General features: G+C 35.9%; 1 protein-coding gene across 1 annotated transcript in view; it reads left to right on the top strand.

Annotated features, from left to right (window-relative positions):
* The window catches only part of INSC (INSC spindle orientation adaptor protein), a 134,138-nt gene that overhangs the window by 78,963 nt on the left and 34,075 nt on the right, over positions 1 to 21,100 (top strand). The window contains exon 7 of the mRNA XM_032188763.1: positions 3,749 to 3,874. Coding sequence (XP_032044654.1) covers positions 3,749 to 3,874 — 126 coding nt within the window. The remainder of the gene's footprint in view (positions 1 to 3,748; positions 3,875 to 21,100) is intronic.

The raw sequence follows: 21,100 nt of genomic DNA, 5'->3' as shown, positions 1-21,100 counted from the left end.
TTGTTCTCTGTGTGAAGTTAAAAGGCTAAGATGGTTTCTAACATAAATGAGTAGTAGCAAGGACAACATAAGAAATGAAGGAAGAAAGAAGAAACGTAAATAATAACGTTAATAAAAATCCTTGAATTCTGAGCTAAAAGAAAAATCAATGATGTGATGCGAGTTTTAAACAATGTCATGTGCATCTGTTGTCTATGATGGTGGCAGCATAATGGAAACTCCATCAGTATAGATATTTTAAATGCAAAAAGAGAAAACGAAGAGAGGAAGAGCCAGTGCAACATTTGTAGCAACTACCAGTCACAAAAAACCTGTTTTAATCAAGCTTCTGCCTGTGGATCAGTTTCCTACATTTGGAAGCAAATGTTCCTAAAAATCCTTCTCTCATGTCTCCTGACATACAAGCATAAAACGATGTGACTAACTTGGATCATTGTCTAGGGCTGCATCCATTGCAGGGGTGTATTCATAAAATCTTTATAGCATTATGTCTGTGAGACTTGATCCCAGAATCTCTCATTTTAAAACTTGCAAATTATTGTTTTGGTTAAAATTCTTACCTTCATGTTACGAGATCATAAGATCTTAAAATAAAATAAAATAAATCACATACTGGCTTGGATTGGAAGGGATCTTAAAGGCCATCCAGTTCCAACCCCCTGCCATGGGCAGGAACACCTCCCACCAGACCAGGTTGCTCAAAGCCCCATCCAGCCTGGCCTTGAGCACTTCCAGGGATGGGGCATGCACAGCTTCCATGGGCAAATTTTGCATGTACTTAAGCACCTGTAGAAAACATTAGCATTGTTTGAAGTAGACTGGTTTTAAATTGATTAATCTTCATGACAGCCAGAAGAATCCTTAAAAATGAGAGTTTCAGAGTTGAAATAAAAGGCGGGGCATAGTAATACAGAAAAAAAAAAGTATTCATAAATCTATTTCACTGATCGATTAGTGTAATCCTAATTTTATTGGACTAGATAGTATATTAATAGTCTCTAATGAGAGATAGGCAAAAATGCAGATAGTATTTATTTGCAGTAAAACAAATATACCATAGCTGTTTATCACACCTTTCTTTGGAGTAGCTAAGCCTAAATGTTTGAGGTCTATAGGGGTGTGCAGCAAATCATTTATATATCAGTTCCATTTCTAGCAAGTATATATTAAGAAAATTTCTTTAGAGCTAGTAACAAATGTTGTCCTCCATCCCAAGGAAAGGCTTGATGGGAATTTGCTGTATTTTGAGTCATGTAAGGCTGGACCTGCAAAATACTACTCCTTAGAGCTGGATGCCTTTTTTCTTTATTCACTCAACCCGTGCACAGTGTGACTTTTTATACTCATGACCTCCCTCACATACTTGCAATTGTATTTCAGGTGATTTTGTTATCTACTGCTAGTCCTTCTGAACTGCATCTCAGGAATGTCTCCAGGAAATTGAATTCCTACTAATCCAATATAGGAGAGAAATAGGTCATCAAACATTAAAGCAAGTTGTCCTGTCATTGAAAAAAGTATGCGAAGCCTGTTCTGAATGAAACTTGCATTACCACAAGAGCAACGTTTAATGTGTTACTTTGGCAATTCCAGTTCTTAACCAAAAGTTTGCAAAGGATAAATAAAAGCACACTTAGATATATTGGGAGCTTTTGGAAAGGTGTACTGCAAGTTAAGCTCCAAAGCAAGCAAAACTCAGTGCTGTTAGGTTTCTTTGGATGGAACTGTTTACCCATTTGACCAACTTATATTTATTCCTATCAGATGGAGTAGTTCTGTCATCCTTGCAAAAGGCACAGGTGACAAACTTAGATAAAGGTGAATAATTTCTGGAGGATGCTGAGATTCCAGTAAAGTTTAGGGCAGCTGGGTGCTTTTGACAAGCCACAGAGTCAGGCACAGTATTTCCTGCCTATTTCGCTTACAGCTCTCTAGATTCATTACCTGTGATCAACATTTTACAACTTGGTAATGGCATTCAGCACACAAAATAAGCAGTTTGGATCTCCTCCTGACAAATGCAGTGATAAATCGCTTCCTGTCCATCAGAGGAAAAAGCAAGGCACCCATTTGTCATAAAGAAAGCTTGAAGCTAATGTGCCAATCTTACTTGAGCTTTACTAGTGTCATCCACAAACTTCTGCTTATTATAACCAAACTAGAGAATCAGATCTTCTCTGATCCCACTAAACTGTGAGGACTTTCAGTCTAACAGTAAGACTCAAGAAATCCTAATTACCTCTGTTTTGGGGACAATGCTGTACTTGGTCTTTTCTATATAATTTTTAATAAATAGTTTAATTACTACATGGGTGAAATACCAATATCCTTTTGTGGATGAAAAAATGACAGTTTTTCTTGTTGGTGTACTGCCTTTTATTTGAAAAGAAATGTCTGCATGCAGCAGGTTATATATAGCAATACAAGACATAAAATAACAGATATATGTGCACTTCCTACAATTCCACAAATAATTTTACTCTTAGCAAGCCTTACTAAATTTACTATTTTCACTGATTTCATAGAAATGACACATGTATGCGAAGACATAAAATTCTATCTTGAAAATATAGAAGTGTTAATTTTGTCTAATTCTAATTTTATTTTAAATTGGTATCTATTTTTGTTAAACCGAACAGATTAGCTTAATCTATTATGCTCTACTATATTCCAGCAGAGATAGTACAAAAATATGGAAATAGTTCTGAATTGTATTCCTGAGATTTTGTCAACACAACCTGTTGAGTTTCCAAATAACAAACTGTTAGGAGAAAAATTATTCCAGTAGATCTGAAAGATATTTTTATATAGATGCTACTTAAGCAGTCTTAAACTGAAGAGTGTATATTACGCTTGGTCCATGACTCCATTTAAAATTATTTCAGTCTTGCAATCTGAATATTTTAGACCAAGATCTTTCATCTGTGATTAATATTTTGAATGCTTTCTTTTTCACTGTGTTTGCTTGTATGTAATATATTGTATCTGTAGTCTACTTGATGGCATAACATTTTTAGGTAACACAATCCATCAAAAAAGTGAAGTGCATGTATAGTATATATTTATCTTTTCATTTATTATGTGGCCTTCGTTAATATTTACATGTTTATGTGCTATATTGGAAATTAAGAAGGCTTGCTACTATAGGGATGTATATACACCCCCCCTTTTTTTTTTTTTTTTTTTTTTATATGCCATATCTAAAGAAAAATGTGTAAGAACATAAGTTTTACATGCTAGATGATGAGTATATGGATTACATATCTTCGTATAACTTGACACCTATTTTGACATTTTCAGTAGCTCTTCAGCCACGTGATCACTTTCATATTTTAACAATAGGCAAATACTGCATGGGTATCAGAAATGTAGAGGAATGTGAAATATTTGCTAACAAATCTATTTTAAACTAATAGCATATGGTTGAACTATCAATTAAATATCACTCCAATCTTTGTCATTTTCACATGAATGTCAAGTTTAATTTAAATTGTGCTTGTAATTGGTAAAAGTCAGTCACTTAAGTACACCCCCCACTGAGGCTATATTACTTTTTCATTATTAAGTGTATAAGCATTAATCAGCTTGAGTTCTCTGTGTGAGCTTAATATCCTCTTTGTTGGTGTTTTGATGATAGCTAATTTAGATAAATTACTAAAGGAATCTACCCCTCCCCCTATGACAATCTCATTTAAATACTAGAAAAGCATTCAGTGCTGCTTTTATGACTTTTGCTTTTCCCCCGCAGGAAGGAGGTGTAGTTGCTCTTTTTAAGATCTGTCGCCAAGATTGTTTCAGATGCCTTTATCCCCAGACACTGAGAACATTGGCATCCATTTGTTGTGTAGAGGAAGGGATGCACCAGCTGGAAAAGGTAGGCATTTCAGCATTTTTTACTGACTGCATCAAAAAAAGAAGTCCCACCTTTAATCTCTTCTAGAAATTGATAACTTTGTGGTATTTGATACAGTGCTTCATTCTATGCTCACTTTTTCTGTACTGAACACATCTTCAGTCTTTACAAAATTAGTCCCAGCAATAACATTATCCTATTCAGCTGTTTACACAAAAAGGCTTTCTAAGAGAAGATAATTTCATAAAGCAGTCAAATATGCTAGTGACCACGTCAAAAACAAAGCAAAACTAAACAAACAAACAAACAAAAAAACAACATGCCAAACACTTGTGGAAATAATAATTACTGGACTCTAAGCTTCATACCAATTTTAATCCTTTTTCTGACACTCAGGTAGGTTATCTGCTTGTGGTACTGAGCTAACTTGTGGGAGTTGTGATTTCACAGAAAGAAGCGGGACAGATATAGAAGTCATCCAATAAAAAAAAGTCTGCTAATCAGCAACAAGTCTCATAAAAGCCAATTTTAACCATGAGGGACAACATCAAAACATTATCCATATAAAATTGTATCAACTGCTTATACTTTATTCCTTTCTCACTCTTGTTATATATTGCTGTTTTGGAAAATGAACACTTCTCCTGGTCACTAAATCATGATCTCATCCTTCTGCATTTCATGTAACAGTCATCTTCCACAGCTGAATAATGGCCTCTTCAAGTTAATGATAAATGATTTCACTGCCACTTTACATTGACGTATCTTGTAATTTAGCGCCCAGAATTCAAGCAAACTATGGCAGAACATCTGCAGCAAAAAGCAAGTCTCTGAGCTTACAGTAAATGAAGATGACCTAAATTTTTTTTGACATAATGCTAGTTCAGACTGACACCAGAATCAGTCTAAAAGGATCTTTCATTATGTCCAAAATAATAGTGGAATTAATAGAGTTAGAGATGGAAAAGATTGATTAAACTCACCTGGTCCAATTCCTGGCAGTGTCAACATGCATTTAATGTGACCCATATCAAAGCTGATGAAACGAGTCCTAGAAAAAGTGATAACTCTCAAGCCTGTATGTCTTTTGATATGCTCTAATGTTGGCCACAAGTAAAGTTGCTCAAGGTAAACTTTGTCACAATCAGGAATGAAGTAGTGTGTAAAGGATTTTTTAATGGAAATCCTTAATACTGATTTCAGTAGTTCACTTTCACCTGGGCATTCAGTCCTTAGAACATCTTTGTGAATATGAGGGGCTGGACATTAACCCTACTCATCTGACTGAACAGGTAAAGATTCATAGCAGGACTATTTGGATATCACTTTGTCAACTTTTTTGCCTAAAATTGTGTTCCTTAGGATACATATGTTTAGTTGGTCCAGTACATGTCTGGGTTTCTTGCAGGGAGAATAGGATATTTCACACATCAAAAGAAACAAAGAACTTTTCTCTAAATGAAGTTAATGTCCCTCCAAGTGCTACTAGAATTGGAACAACACAGGCCAGTACAATGCTACGTCATCTGTAAATATCTTTCAGCTGATGAGGGCCCAGGTTTTCCAGTTTATTGAGATGAGGGAGGATAGCATGCAGGAAATATTTTTTTTGTTATTTTGCACCATTCTTGTATGTATATTTAGAATAAACATCATGTTTTGATCATAGCGAATTAATGGAAAGCGTACTAAATGAGAAGACCAGTATTTTGACATGAACACCACACTGGGTTTTAATATTGTCTTTAAATAAGAATGATTTTATTCTTTTAAAAATGTGAAGTACTCTTGCAAAAAACAAAAAGGAGGATTATCAATATTAGCATTTCTGTTGTTACAAAAATTACCATTTCTTATCTGACAAAAAGGGCTACCTCTATTATTCAGCTATGTATGCGGATAGTAGTGAAGCATTTAATTTGCTCTAATGTGAATATCATTATGCCACCTAGTGCATTAAAACATCAGTGCAATTTGAACTGGATTTTTAATGATAAACTTTATTCAAACAAATAAAGCTTGCCGTTCAAGCAATTCAGATTAGGTAATACTAGATTTTAAAAAACACTCCCCGCCCACTTCCAAACAACTTAAAAACAAACACCACCACCACCAATAAGAAAACACCTCACTCCCTTCTGTATTTTTAATTAGATTTCACAGCCTTTAAAGTGTTTAGAAGGCTACTTAAAAGAAAACAGCAAGAGCTATCATTTCTAATGGAACGTTTATCTAGGAGGTGGGCTAAAAGGAGGTGGTGTACTTTCTGAAGTAATTGCAGTGCTTAATTACTATAGACATTAGGAATATTGTTTATCCACTGCTCTTTCATCTTGCCAGTTTTCTAGCAAGGCAGGGTAACAAGAACATCTGTGTTAAAGTAGACAGTTATTGAGAAAATTAAGTCAGTAAGATGTTTACTAGGCAATGGAAGCAGAGAGTTTTAACATTTTTCCTCGATTTAAAGATAACTGAATATTAAGCTTTCTCTATAATTAGTGTATATGTAATGTGAGTAACTTCTATACAGGGTTTAAACCATTTGTCCTTATTGAATTTTTGGCTTTCTTGTGGAAATACTGTCTTGGTTAACTAGTGAAGGGAAAGTATGAACTGACTGTTCATTTCTAAAGATGTAGAAAACTGCCCATTTTAAGAAGGCATATTTTTCTAAAAACTTTTCAAGAATAATTATTGTTCTTTCCAGTCACACATCTTTAAAGATATATATCTACACTATTCTCTTACAGCACCCTTGAAAAAAACATTATTTCATTGTGATAAACAAGCTTATCTTTGCTCTAATTACAATTACTGCATAGTTGTTGTTATGACTAGCTTTTTCAGATGAATCTACTTGGCTATATTTACAGTAATGTAAAATCAGTTGGTTAAAATACCAGTTTATAATAGTTATTATTCCACTTACAAGTACTTTTTTGACTTCTGTAAATGTACAGAATGTACTTTGTTGTACATTGAGGTACAGAGCTCCAGGAACAAAACAGTAACAAAATAGGCTTTTAATGTAGACAGATAACAAAGAAGTCCCTTTACTTTGAGCACTGTGTGTAAATAAATTGAGATCTATGTAACCTGTGTTCCACACATAGTAGTTGCTGCTTCAAACTGCTTTAGAACGTCTACTTGTTCAGTACATGTTAACTTACTAATCCACTGCTACACCAGTAGTGATCATTCTCGGGTCTCAGCTGCCTGAGCAGTCCCATTCAGAGAGGAGCAGACAGGTAAGAAGTGATCAGAATTTTTATCCTTCTCATTATTCCTCAGCTACCTGTCCTTGTACCCAAGAGAGCTTTGTTATTTTTCATGTGGCCTTTGAACACAGTTTTTAGGAGAAAGCTCACCGTATTGGAAAGGATGGTTACTCTTGGTTCACACATGCTAGAATTTAAGCAAAAAGATGATGCATAGTACAGATAATGGATGCTACAGAAAATCATACATATTACAGATAACACTGACCTAATAGTTAATACAAAAAATCTCTAAAAAACAGAGAGGTGAGCATGAGTGGAAACTGAAGAACAGTGTTAGTACTATACATGCAGACCTATTTGTGTATCCAGCCCTGGTGATGTTTAGGACAGAAGTAAAATGATTTAGTAGGAGATTGGTTCTCAACAAGTGCACTTGAGGTTTCTAGAGGGAAGAATATCTGGACTACGCACAACGTGCTTTGAAAGCTCAGCTTGATTTACGTCAACTTGGTTTCCGTGTAGGAAGGATTCTCATGCAGGAAGGACTGTTGCAGGCATGGAGTTTGGCTAGATTAACATGTGTATTTAATGAAACTTAAGGTAAATAAAATCGTTATCTTGGTATGTCTGATAATCTTATCTTGCAGTTTACATTATGAATAACTCTACTTTAAAATTCACATTCAGTATCAAGACAAAAAATTGAAGATGCCTTTAACATGTAGTGGCCTTTCTTGGAAAAGGGGTATCTGAATAACAACCATACATCTTAGCACATCATTTGCCTAAAGGATTTCTTCAACCCTTTCACTTCCTGAGGTTGCATTAGGTCCTTGTTTTGTAGAGTTGTTGGAACAATGAGTCTCCTGTATATATGCTGATACGAAGCCTCACTAAAGGCTGAAGACTCTGGCAGTTTCTGTGCTTTGCATCTATCTATACAATGCTTCTTGACTGGTGTTAGAAGCTACAGCTTTTGAATTTATGTTCTTTGCTGGAGATCAGTTATATCATCTTTACAAAGGTAAACTTCCTGCTGCAATAAAAGAATGCAGTTAGCTCAGAAAACGGTACAATATGCTGCAATTTTTATTATGCCTGTGAAACATTATTACATTAAAAAGCTGAAACTCAGCTGGGGCCTAGATCAAGGTGTAACTACCACAAAAATAATGATTTACAGAAATATTAATTTAAGCAGCTGCTTAAATGAATTAATACTGCAGTGTAAATTTGCTTGCACTATTTAAATTAGTTTAGAAAGCAAGGCACCTGGAATCCATTCATTAAGAGAAGATATTCCAGAGAGACTGGTGGCAACAGTTGTTACTTTAATAAAGTTTTTTTTTTTTTTTTTTTTTTTTTTAAATCTTTAACAAGTAACAAACCTTTATTTCTGTGCTTTAAGTAAAATTGCCTAGACATAGTTTATAAATTGCTTTGAATCCTTTATTCAAAGCACATTAAATCAAATGACTTACTTCCAGAAAAAGAATCTAAAGAAGGGGGAAAGTGTAAAATTTTTTGAGATTGGGAAAATAAAAATTTCTTGAAGACTTCTTAAATATGAGTGACCAAAAATCTATTGTTCACAAAGAAACCAGTCTGATTTTTAAGAACAACAATGCTCTAATAATTTCTGTTACAGGCATGCAGTCTGTCAATCATGAGAAAGGGACTTTTGTCAGTGAGCTCTTACTGGGAAATAAGTAAAATATTTATTACAGAACTGAAAAATACAACTTGTTTATAGGTTTTGGGTGAATATGAGCTGATATATGTTGAGTCTGAAATGAAGTTACTGTGGTTTTGACTGACGCTATTATCTGAAACTGAAAGCTCAAGGTGATTAGAGCTGAATGAAGTAATCTGTTGCATTAATTCTTAGCTGCTAAAACAACTGAGGTTTGTGTAGCTGAAGGATGAGACAAGTGAAAATCACTGAGAGTGATTTGATTATGAGGGCTTTGGTCACCCTTTAACCACTTTTAAAGTTAGCTGGTGGCCTACATGTCATAGATTTTTGGATTTCATTGTCAGAGCATGTGAATGCTCCACAACCTTGCATGTTTTTATTTTTCCAGTAACTGGTATGGTATAGACATAACTTCATACCACACAAGAAATCAGAAATCTGCCTAATTGGAATAAGCTATATAACCGCCTTCCTATTTGAGTATTCCAAATGCAAAATACCAGGTGAAACCAAACATTAGTAATGGGCTCTTAGGAAAGGTGGGTAAGATGTTCCCAGTGATTAGACAGACCCACAGATGGCTAGATTTAAAAGTGTATCTTGCAGGTTTTCTCTTTTAAAAAGTGCAGGGTAGTGTGCAGTTTTCTCTGAAGTAGTGAAACCTTTTTTTTTTTTTTTTTTTTAATGGCATATAGTGGCATATTACAGGACCTATTACAGGCATATTACAAGACATGTGGTAGGGGGTGGTTGGACCAGATGATCTTGGAGGTCTTTTCCAACCTTTATGATTCTGTGATCTCCAGCAATGAGAATATCTCTGGAAGTTCAGAGGTTTGCCTCAACATGTTTGTCTCCCTCACTCCCCAGAAAGGAACTTTGTTAAAATGTCTTTTTTTTTCAGATTAACATGTAAAAACTTCTTATGGATATTTCAGATTTTTTGCAGACAGTTAGTTTCAGGACAAGGGATTAGATGGGCCATTAAAATGATTAAAATTATGAAATTATGAAAATTATGAAAAATGAAATTACATATATGTTTTATTCTCAAGTGAGCTAAATTCAAAAGATTAGAAAATCAGGACTTTTTATTTATTTATTTTTATTTATTTATTTATTTATTTATTTTAAATCAGAGCTTATAATTGAGCTTTAGTCCATAGAAATTCTCATTTCATGCTATCTTGTTTCCTGAGTGAGACAGGGCAAGGCAGGACATTAGGGGAAAAATTAAGGATTTCTAGAAGTCATTCGAAAGTAGGTAAGTTGTTAAAGGGCCCTTTTCTTGTCTCTTTCCCCCCCAAAAAAAGCATAGTAACATGGAAAGTTATAATCCTTTTCTAGTTTTTCGTGGGTCATGTTCTCAAGCATGTTCTTAACACTGTTTTATGAAGGGAATATTACTTTTTCTTTGTTCTCCAGGACAGGACTTGTTTACAAGAAAAACGTGAATCTTCATGGATGGGAAGAGGCTTTCTGAATGCTTAAAATCACATAACACTGTCTCATGTGCTAAGAGCATGTGAGGTGATTTAGATGGAAAGAGTACAAGCAATGCATTCCTCTTACAGTCCTGTAGCTGAAAAGTCATGTCTTCTGTTATACATATTGCACTTCTTGTGTGCGACAATGTTGTTTTGGCTCACCTTCCTTGGTCATTTGTAGCCAGACTTTGAAGTCGTGCTTGTGAAATTGCAAATAATAAGCAGGAATGGATAAAGAGATTTCTGCTCTTATCCTCTTCTGTCAAGATTCAGAGCCTTTTGAAGACTAATTCAAGCAACTTTTGACACACAGTGCAGAGCATACTGACACTTGATGTTATTGATAGCTGGAGCTGGGAACTGTGTCTTGCTGTTGTCACTGAGTAATTGTGCAGGTCATAGGAGGAGAATTAGGAGCTACAATGAGACAGAAATATGTCAGCCCTAAGGAAGAGTGTGGAAAACAAGTTTCAAAATCTCATTTTCACATAGATTTTCATGATTATCAAAAAGGCATATTGAAAGGGCATAGAAAGGCTACTGAAATATCAGTAGCTGAGTTTGTGGTAAAATTAGATAATGTAAAGTTCTGGGCTTGCAGCTCTTTAATTTACTGGACACTTCTTAGTAAAGCTGTTTAATTAATTGGCAGTGAAAAATGTGCTGGGTTTGGCAAATTACATTTCTGCCAAAGCCCCTGCAAGATTAATTAAATCATATCTGAGAGTGCAGGAACTGCCCTTTCTCAACTGCTGGCTTTGTATATATTAGGTGGTGTTTTAGTTTTTACCTCCTGATTACACAGCTATATATACATAATTAGTAAATGTAGATTCTTTCAGCACAATACCAGGGAAGTGCAGTAAGACTTCTTAGGTCATTGCAGAATCTGACAATTCCCAAAAAACTCTCGGGGGGGAAATAATACACAATGATACCCAGATACACAATGCTGCAGTTCTAGGGTAAAATGTTTTGGAATTCATGGAAGGGACATGTTTCTGAATGTTGAAAAACAGCATGAAAAGATCATCTTGAAAGAAAGACTCTCAGATAATCTCTGCAGTATTTTTTATACTGTTGAAAACTTGCCAGTTATGTGGCAGGTTATTTTTTTTTTTTATTTATTTATTTTTTTTTTTTAAGTTAGTACCTATTTTATCATGCAGAGAGATGAACAAGCTTTTTTTCCTTTGACAGACTTCTGTGAGAGTCATGGAATTGAATAAAGACAGACGTGTTAGTGCAGGATTATGGGACATTGCCTGATCTCTGTAGGAGAAAAGTATGCACAAATGCTTTGGCTGAGGTCACTACAATTTTTCCAATTGTGTTAAAATGACTAATTAAATTATAGTGGTTGTGTGGTTGTAGCCCTGATGGTCTAGTGAGATATGTATCAGTTGTTCTAATAAAAGGTATTGCCTCTTGTTACAAACCTTGCTTCATTTTAATCGTATTATAGATTTCAGGAGAGGGAGAAAGGAGTCAGAAAGCATACCACTAAAGAAGATAAACATTTTGATAATACTGGTAAAGTAGGACAATCTGAGACTTGGCTAAGAAGTTGGTGAATAGCTGTTGTTTAGTTGATAGATTTTGTTATTCAGTAGATCATTTAGATATCATGCATGGTCCAGACTGCAAACATATACATGTGCACTTAGCCTTTAGCATGTAATTTCATTGACTGCAAGAGAACAACTACATGTTTAAAATGTCAAGAGATGCATGTCTACTAGTCTGTTCAGGCTGCAATAAATTTCACAGAATAAACATTCTTTTGAAAATCATTGAACACGTAGAGTTGAGGAGCAAAGCAAAACTTTGAGTCAGGTCAAAAAGAGCTTTTTGACAAACTTTCTCTGCTTTTTCAATAGAGGTGCAGCAGGCAGACTATGAATTTATATATAAAGCAACCTGTAAATTGATAATAAAAAGGAAAGCTTTTTTTTCAACAATGAACATTTTAAGGCTTTTGCCTCTAGTGTGGATCTTTCCATGTCACCTATGGAATTAGGTTTTCTTCCCTTTGCTTCTAGTGATGTATTCCATAAGTATAGGTCTGTGGTAATAAGTCCACATGCAAATAAATAAATAAATAAATCATAGCAGCCAAGCAGCCCTGCCTGATTTGGGTTTTATCATCTTTTTGGTAAGAGCTGATCAGGATGAGGCATCGCAGTTTTACTTGGATATCAATAATGTGCTCAGAACAAATCTTGCCACTGCTGTGCTGTATCTTGTCCAGTTCCAGAATGCTGTTCACATAAAATGTGAGATAATGAAATTAGGTGTACTCAGGCCTTTGGTTTCTCCATAAGATTCAGTCACTGTAGGGGAACAACCTCTTCTCATCTATGCCTCAGTTCTGTCTGTTTATACATCTATATTGTTTTAGCTGAGGTGCAGAAGAGTAAGACAGTTTTTTTTTTTTCTTTGTGTTTTAAAAAATATTTAGTTGAAATACATTTTGAAAACTGAAAAGGAAAATCCCCAGACTATGCCAACTCACTGAGGTGAACACTTCACCGTGCAAGATCAAATTGGAGCAATGCCTGTAGGTTGCTATTCCCTCCAACTTCATTTTGAAGATTTGAGCTGGTGCCAGGTTCCCACTCTGCACTTGTTTGGTTCCCATATAATTTACACATCGTTTTTTGTAGTCAGTTATGTTAGTATTTTATGCTATCTATTGATTTTATATTTCACTAAGTATTTTATTTAAAGCACTCCAAATAGCCATAGATTTATGTTTCAAAAGTCACAATGTTAAGAGAATTTTATAAATGAAACATAATTTGGAAATCATTAGATGATGATTTTTCTGTAAGGATTCAAAATAATCCTTAAAGCAGTGACAATGACCGGGGCAGCAAATGATCCACGAATGACGTCTGAAGAAATATAAGCCAATGCATCTAATGACAGGTGGGTTTTCCCTACCTAATAATAATAATAATAATCTATCAAGCAAATTTAATTTTAAGATGAAAGAAGCAGCTTACTCAGCTCCTAAACTGAAGGCAGAGATTAATGAGAATCAATTGAAGCATTTAAGAAGAGTGCAAGGAGAGAGCTATTTTGGACCTCAAACATTCCTCTCCTCCCTGATAGAGGCAGAAAAGAAACTGGAAAAACATAGCCTTGCAGAAAGATGTAGATGAGTAGCTTTCATAATTTTTTTTCTATCAGCAGGAAGTTGTTGCATTGCATTCTTACATTTGTGATAATGCACACGTAAACATGTACTGAATGTGTTTATGTTGTACACATTAAATAGCTTAGATGTAGCCACAATGAAGTGTGAGGAGAGATCGGGGTGAAAATACTTATTCAAGGAGATAGATGCATTAGATAGCTTCTCTCACAAAATCTCTGCTGAAATTAGATACACTAGTCTAACTGACCCATTCTGCTACAGGCTTCATGACTCAGTTTTACTCATGATTTTTGTGACTCATTAGAAAAGGCCAGAGAGGTCACTGCTCAGGGCCTCTGTTTCTTTTTTTGGCTGACTTTCGAACTTGCCTAAAACTTCACTGATTTCAGAGGACACTGCATTGAAGAAAAAAAAAAAAAAAAAAAAAAAAAAGTGTATTTACATAGATTTGCTTACAGAACAAAGATTTGAGTGTCTTTGAAGGCTGCAAATTCAATACTAGCCTTATATTGCATTCCAAGGCTTCTGGTACACTTATGGTCCTTCTTGAGCTTAACTTATGATTCTTGGAGCTTTCTAGTGCTTTATGTAGCTTCTTGGACATCTATTCTTGCATACATAATATTGACTTCAGATTTTTTTACACATTTAATTTTGAAGAATGGAGCTTTCACAGATGCACATTACTAGAAAGTAAAAGGAGAAAAACACTTCCTCTTTCATCTAACTATAACCTTCACCAAACACTGGAATTCCTCACCAGTATAAAAACTGTACTTACAGAAATAATCAACCCCCATCAGAAAAAAAAATAATCTCCTGGTTCCAGCTGACTTACGTTTCTTTTATTCACGGGACGTAAAATGCCAGCTGGGACATAAAAGCTGTCTGTTATCATCTGATGAAGTTTTTAACTCATCTGGTCGCAGTCATACCTGATGATAACATGATGGAGGCTGCCAGACAAAGTGACTGGTTTACATTGATTTGGTTATGAATATTGATCATCTATTGGGGTGAGAGGACATGAGAACACTGAAGAAAGTTGTTGAACCTCACAGGAGCATCCAGGTTCCGAGTTAGCTTCTCAGCTTGATTGCTTCCTTGGGCTTGTTTTTTAGTAGTAGCTCAAACTAGCAAAATACATAAACCTCAGCTTGCACTTGGCTTAGACCTTGGCTCTTCTCCAAAACCACTTTCATAATTCTCGTTCTCTTATTAGCTTTCCTCCCTTTCCTTTGGTTCAAAATGGAGTTAACAAGCCTCCTGCATCACAGCACACCTCAGTAAGAGCCCTGCTGTGACATGGGGTTTGGTGCAGGTGTAAACTAGGGAGCTTTTCTAGTCCCTGAATTGCAGCTGGATGGACTGAAGAACCTTTGCAAATCAGGTCCCAGAGAAGTGTCCCCACAAATTTTCCTTTTGTGAAATCTCATTTTATACATGTACAGTTGCTCGTGATTTGTCTTTGTTTTCAACTAGTGCTTGCCAAAATTACTTTCAAAATGTGACTAAAAACCGCTTTTTTTTTTTTTTTTTTCCTCTCCAATGCCTATCACAGCAAGCACTTTTCAAAACAGGGAAAGAGTACATACAGGAAACTTTTATAACAGCTTCAGCCAATTCTGGCCACTATTACTGTCTACCAGAATATTTGCTCCATTTAAATAATGAGTGTTTAGCAGTTTCACTTTCTCACCCAAATGGCATTATCAAAATACAAATTGATCTTTTTTTTTTTTTTTTTTTTTTTTTTTTGTATATTCTTACTCTATCTTTCTAACTCTTACTGGGAGCTGATTTTTTTTTTTTTTTTTTTTTTTTTTTTTTTTTTTTTTTTTTTTTTCCCAGAGATAGTTGTAAGAGTGCCAGAGGCAATCAAGGCCAGTCTCAGATAATTGGCTAATTAGCTGAAACTCGGTATGCATTCTTTCTGACATGTATTTTAAGTCAGGGCTGGAAGTACTGAATTGCTTCAGTAAAGCATCCTGTGTGTGCATCCTGTGTGTGCTCCCAACAAAGACGGAAGGAGATTAATTGTATCAGTTGTTTCTTACCTTGCGTTTGCAGTGAGCTAAGAGCTACCATGTGACTTAGCTGAAGCTCACCCATGATATGTATGAGTCTCTTCATATTTCTTAAAACAGTGAAGGTTAAATAATAATTAATGGCAGGTGATGTAGGGGCCTGTTTGTGCGTCAGTACATTGTTTTTTTTTGTTTTTGTTTTTGTTTTTTTGGCTGAGGCTTGTTTGCAGGAAACCACTTAGATCTGGCACTCTGCCTGATTTATACTAAAACTTTCATGTTTCATAAAGCATCTTTGAAAACATTTAATGAGCTGTTGGGAAAACAATCTCATCCCTTTAAGATAATCATGTTTTTGAAAAGCTAAGCATCTAACAGTATTGCTCATATATTGACTGTCTTTCTTCTGTCATTCAAGTCACAGATAACAGCTCTTTCACTGACTATTCCTTCCCTTGCCACTACCTTCTAAAGCTCTTCCTTTACAGAGGGCTGTAGAGTGTGCTCATTTGCCACTCCTGGTAATGGATGAGCAAACTTTGTATGGATCAGGGCATCCGATGTGCAAAATCAGTCTTGATTTTCATAGAAACTTTACTGCATGTCATATGATGGCAGGTTTCTTCATTCAGTTTGTGTTTTGGTATGCAAAGAAAGTCCAGAGATAATCAGGACTGACTTAAGCCTGAGTTGCTATCTTGCACAAGGTGTTTAGTGTTGTTCATTAATTTGGAAGTAATCTGGAGTGTTAAAGCTTGTCTCTTAGGCCTTATTGTGGATTGCTGGTTCTGTTTAACTGCACCAGCTTTGAGATTTTGACCTGACAAGATCTTCAACTGAGAGTAAGTCTTAGGAGGAAGGAATCCTCATCAGGACCCAGCAGGTGGAAATAGGAAGGCAGAAGTTCTCCCAGTTACTAAAAGCTCATCTTGTCACTTTGTTTTTGCACAAAAGCCGTAAGAAAAGATTTCCCCACAACTCTTTCTGTATTCTTGCTGAAGAAAGAAGCAACTTCCTGAAGCAGCTGAGCTCCCAAAAGGCAAGATATGTACTTCTAACAGGCAGAGATGAGAACATAGCTGATGCGTTAACTTCAAGAGCTGTAAACAGTGATATTTGTAGAACAGATGCTGTCTTACTTTTACTGTTTTTTTCCCTGATGTCCTTAGTGGGTGAGATACTGGGTTTAAGTGCTGCCTCTGCCCTTCAGGACTTTACTCTCTCCTTCCATCTATTTATATGTCCATTTGTTAAATAAGAAAGCATGCATTTTCTATTCATAACTTACACTCTTAAAGGAGCCCCTCTCTGAGGGGTAAGTGGCAGCCTTAATCTGACTTAGTTTGTGGAGTTGGATCCTCATGAGATTGAAGCTGATGTCCTGAGCCATTAGAAACCTTGCCACATGAAGAAGTGCAACTTAGAGCCATGAAAGATCAGCATGTGATGGGTATTTTTGGTGAGATCATCTTCTGGCCAGTCTATAGTTTACAAATCTTCATCTGTACTGGGTAATGCTGTAGTCTGCCATGTTTACCTGCAATAAAGTGTCCTTTTATTTCTCACCAGAGTCCATGATTGCTTAATGGAATGAAAACCTAAATAATTAAATAAATAAAGAATGAGTAAAACAGGAGACAACAATGCTGACGTTGAAGTCTTCTGATAGCCTGAGCACTGCTCTGAAGAACTTTGAAAGCAGAACAAGACCTCTTTGGAAAGTACTTCAGTTTGCTGGGAACAGGCAGTTTCTCAAGCTCTTGGGAGACAGAAAAGAACATAAATGTTCTAGTTTCCTGGAGACAGGACCATATCCTTCTCCTGTTGTGTTAAAGGAGGCCACTTCAGATCAACTGTTAATGGAAAGACAGGGATTTTCCAGCTTTGTTATAGCACAAATTGATTTATTAACATGATCTTCCCATCTCTGACGTTTCCTTTATGTCCACAGGAATATGTATAATAGCCACATATCTATTTTAAGAGCAGGTAGATAGTTGCTGTTTTTAGTGGGATTTAATATGTAGGCATAATGGGAGCAACTACATGGGTGATAGCTATTCCTGTAGAGTTTGCTGTCTGCATGCTGAGAAGAGAGCTCTAGCAGGGTTATTGTAGTAGAGGAAAATGTTGTCTCTATTTTGATCGTCTTTTGTAGCTACTTTTCTTTCCTACCCTTGTGAATCTTCTGAACTGAGCAGTTTGCCTTTCTCCTTTCTGCTATTTCTCCTTAACCAAAACCAGACACTTGTGAGTTTTTTTTTTAGTGCAGGAACATCCAGGCTTCAGGGCACTGGGCTTGTATATTGCCTCCAGACCTGCAACACAGATCTGTACCAGTGATTTAGTTGGTTGTGGGAAGAACTGAAGGTCAGGTAAATTTTCAGTCTTGCTGTTTCTCTGTTGATTTGCCTGGTTTGTATAGTCTCTTTCTTTCTACATGTTATATCTTCTTTGTCCTAGAGGAGCCTGAACTTCAACACCACTTATACGTTCTCCATTTTTACCCACCATAATACAACCAATAACACAACCAATGTTGGCAGTCACATATGCCTCTGTTTACAGGAGAATGTCTCAGAATACGGCAGAACTCCAGAAAGTATTTTGGATTTATTTTAGAAAGCTGAGATCCTTTCAAAGACTGATGTCCATAGAAACTTCTGTATTTACCAACACCACTGACTGACTACCAGATAAGAGCACAGAGGAGTGAGAGGAAAGACTATAGAAAGTTTATAAAGTAGGCTTTGTAAACACTGAAACTTTGCTTCCTCTGTCTTCAGCAACTTGAAACAATTGTGGATATATCAGTTCAATATAATGATTAGTATGGGAAAGGATTCCAGTATGCAAAGATAGCATAAAATTTCCTCATAACTGTCTTTTGACTGTCAGAATTTTTCGTGTTTAATGTAAGCTTTCAAAATCTTCCATTAAGACAGAAATCTTTCTTACTTTCTTACTCTGTTTATCAGAGGCCTGAGAAAAGGACAAGCAGCAAAATCTGAGAGCAGGAATGCTGTGAAACAGACAAACTAAAGGTGACTACAATGCCCATCTAGGATTTTCAAAAGTGATTCATAACATTAAACTTTTCAGTACTTTGATTCCAGCATAACTCACCTGAATGAAATCTGGCATCTAGGAAATTGTTGGTATCCACTACCATAGAATGGAAATTACATCCATTCCATTAAACTAAAACTTAATTGTTATTAAAATCAAAGGTAGGCTGATTCTGTATTTTCAACATTACTGCCATCCTTCAGATGTGCACACAATTTGAGAAGACTCTTTAAAAGAGTTGTTAAGGTCACCTATGGATTTTGGTAAGGTTTTACTCTTGTGGTAGTTATGCTGTGTTAGCAAAGCTCTTTAGAAGGAGATAGGTGTTGCTGTCCCTTCAGAGGTTTAAAAAAAAAAAGTTCAAAATAGGGTACTAAGTTGATTATCAGTCAGCATGGAGGAGAAGTTCCAATCAGAGGGCTAGGAATCTTATTTAAGTAGAAGATCAGGGAAAGAGTCTAAGCACCTAAGCACTTGTGCATTTGAACCCTTTACCTGCAGTGTTCTAGGATAAATTAAATCATCCTTGAATTTGTCTCTAAGAGACAGTGAGTGATAACTCTCTGAATAAGTCTTGACAACATCACAAATATGAACTATGACTGACTCATGCAGTGTAATCTACGTATTGCATTATACAACAGTGGCACCCAGTGGAGGCTGGAATTAGAGCAGGTTTTCCATTGCTGCCTGCTTGGTAAGGCCTTCCCAAATCTACCTCATGTTTAGTGCTGAAAGCATTGATTTGTAAGGTAGGTCTATCAGGTACCAAAGCTATGCATAACTTAAGTGTTCTCCTAAATCAAATACTCTTATCTGTCAACTGGGATTTACATTTGATATGTTTAGGCTATTTAAGCATTTATAGATCTATACAGAACAAACTCTTAATAGCCTCACTGAATGCAAGCTCTTGTTAACAAATCCTCTTGTCTCCCAGAAGTGAAGCATTAATCTACTCAAAGTATTGCAGGTAAAATCAGTTTTTAAAGGAGAAGATTCTAATTTCTTTTGGTCTGTACCTCAGTCAAAACTTTGTCTCTTGAAGATAAGTCTTGAAGACTTTTGTATCTTGAAGATAACTGCTAAAGTAGTTTGGCTTATTGCCCCCAGTAGTTCAATCTTGTAGAAAATACAGCCTGGCGAAACTCTATGGTCCAGTTTACACCAGTGAGCACTCTCTGTTTCTGTTACACCTCTAGAGTAGCTGTAGAATGAGAAGAGGTGAGTAGTAAGAAAGGGACCCTTTTTCCTGCTGGATAGACTCTCTGCTTTAGCCACATGAGTTAAAAACCTTTTGAGAAACCCCTTGAGCAACACCTTGTTCAAAAACATCCTGGAAAATGGAGCAAAAATGCCTTCTACTCCTACTGCTCTGAAAGTACTGCTTGAAAATCATCAGTAGAAGCTGCAAAATCTTGGAGAGAAAGTGAAGAGCAGCATGTGTACATGGAGGTGAGGGAGAATAGAAGGAAAGCATGGCTCCTGATTCACTCTGTCTGCGTGTTGATGCAATAGTCCAAATAATAGTAAGGTGTGTGAGAGAGGCGGGAGAAGAGGAAGGCCAGATGTGGGTCGTGTAGGTGGGACAGGGACCATATTTTAACACTTTAGATTGAAGCAGTGCTGAATGTGGCACCACCAAGAACATTAATCTTATGATGTACATTAATCTGCTGTCAGCAGATTAAATCCCAGTAATATGAAGTCCCTGATATGCAACAACATGCATGGAATGTCAGATTTCCCTAAAGAATGTATAATATACTGTGAGGCTGGTCCACATGCTGCTCTATGGGGAATGAGGCTATCTGTCTCATCTCCTGCCTGTTGCCTTCTTGGAATGATGTAGTTTGAATAGTTGTGGTGAAAAGGAGTCTGGAAGTAAGTGATTTGTATTGCCAAAGAGAAGTTTATGAATTGGTATAATGTTCCCATGTACTTAGTGCTGTTGAACTCAGATTTCAGTCTCAGGTTGCATGCCTACACAGTGGCTGATATTATCAGGAAGATGATTAATGAGGAGGAGGATCTGAGTTCCTCAATCTTTCATTTTTATTTTTATTTTATTATTATTATTTTTTTTTTTTTACTGGCTTAGTAGAGGCCATTAAAGCCTCTTCCTGTTTTTTTTTTTTTTTGTTTTTTTGTTTTTTTTTTTCTTTTTTTCTTTTTTTTTTCCTCACCTTCCTTGATTTATTTTTAACATTTCATTGTAAACACTGAGTGCTTTGGCATTTTGGGTTTGTGGGAATTATTTTAAATTTCCAGGGAAAGGTTGGATGCAGGGAAGCACATTCAAGTAAGTGTTGTTTTGCAGTCAAAAATAAGTTTATGAAAAGAGAATGATAAGTTGTCCTAGTTTATTTACACACTTTGGAATTGTTTTCATAGGGGTGAAAGGCATTAGGCAGAAGCAGCAGCTTAGTAAGTGCATGCTCTGTTAAAGTACTCTATTTTACAAGCAAGAACCAAGACAACTTGCAAGTAAGTCATCAGGACTTACTGCTGGTTAGATTTCTATTCAGTGTAAGATACACTCTCATAATTTCTGGAAGAATGACTACTTTTTTTTTTAATGGTA

Source organism: Aythya fuligula, chromosome 5 (assembly GCF_009819795.1).
Source record: "Aythya fuligula isolate bAytFul2 chromosome 5, bAytFul2.pri, whole genome shotgun sequence".
In the NCBI taxonomy this organism is placed as follows: domain Eukaryota; kingdom Metazoa; phylum Chordata; class Aves; order Anseriformes; family Anatidae; genus Aythya; species Aythya fuligula.
Note: the sequence above shows the minus strand (reverse complement) of the source record. Positions and strands in the feature narration are given on the sequence as shown.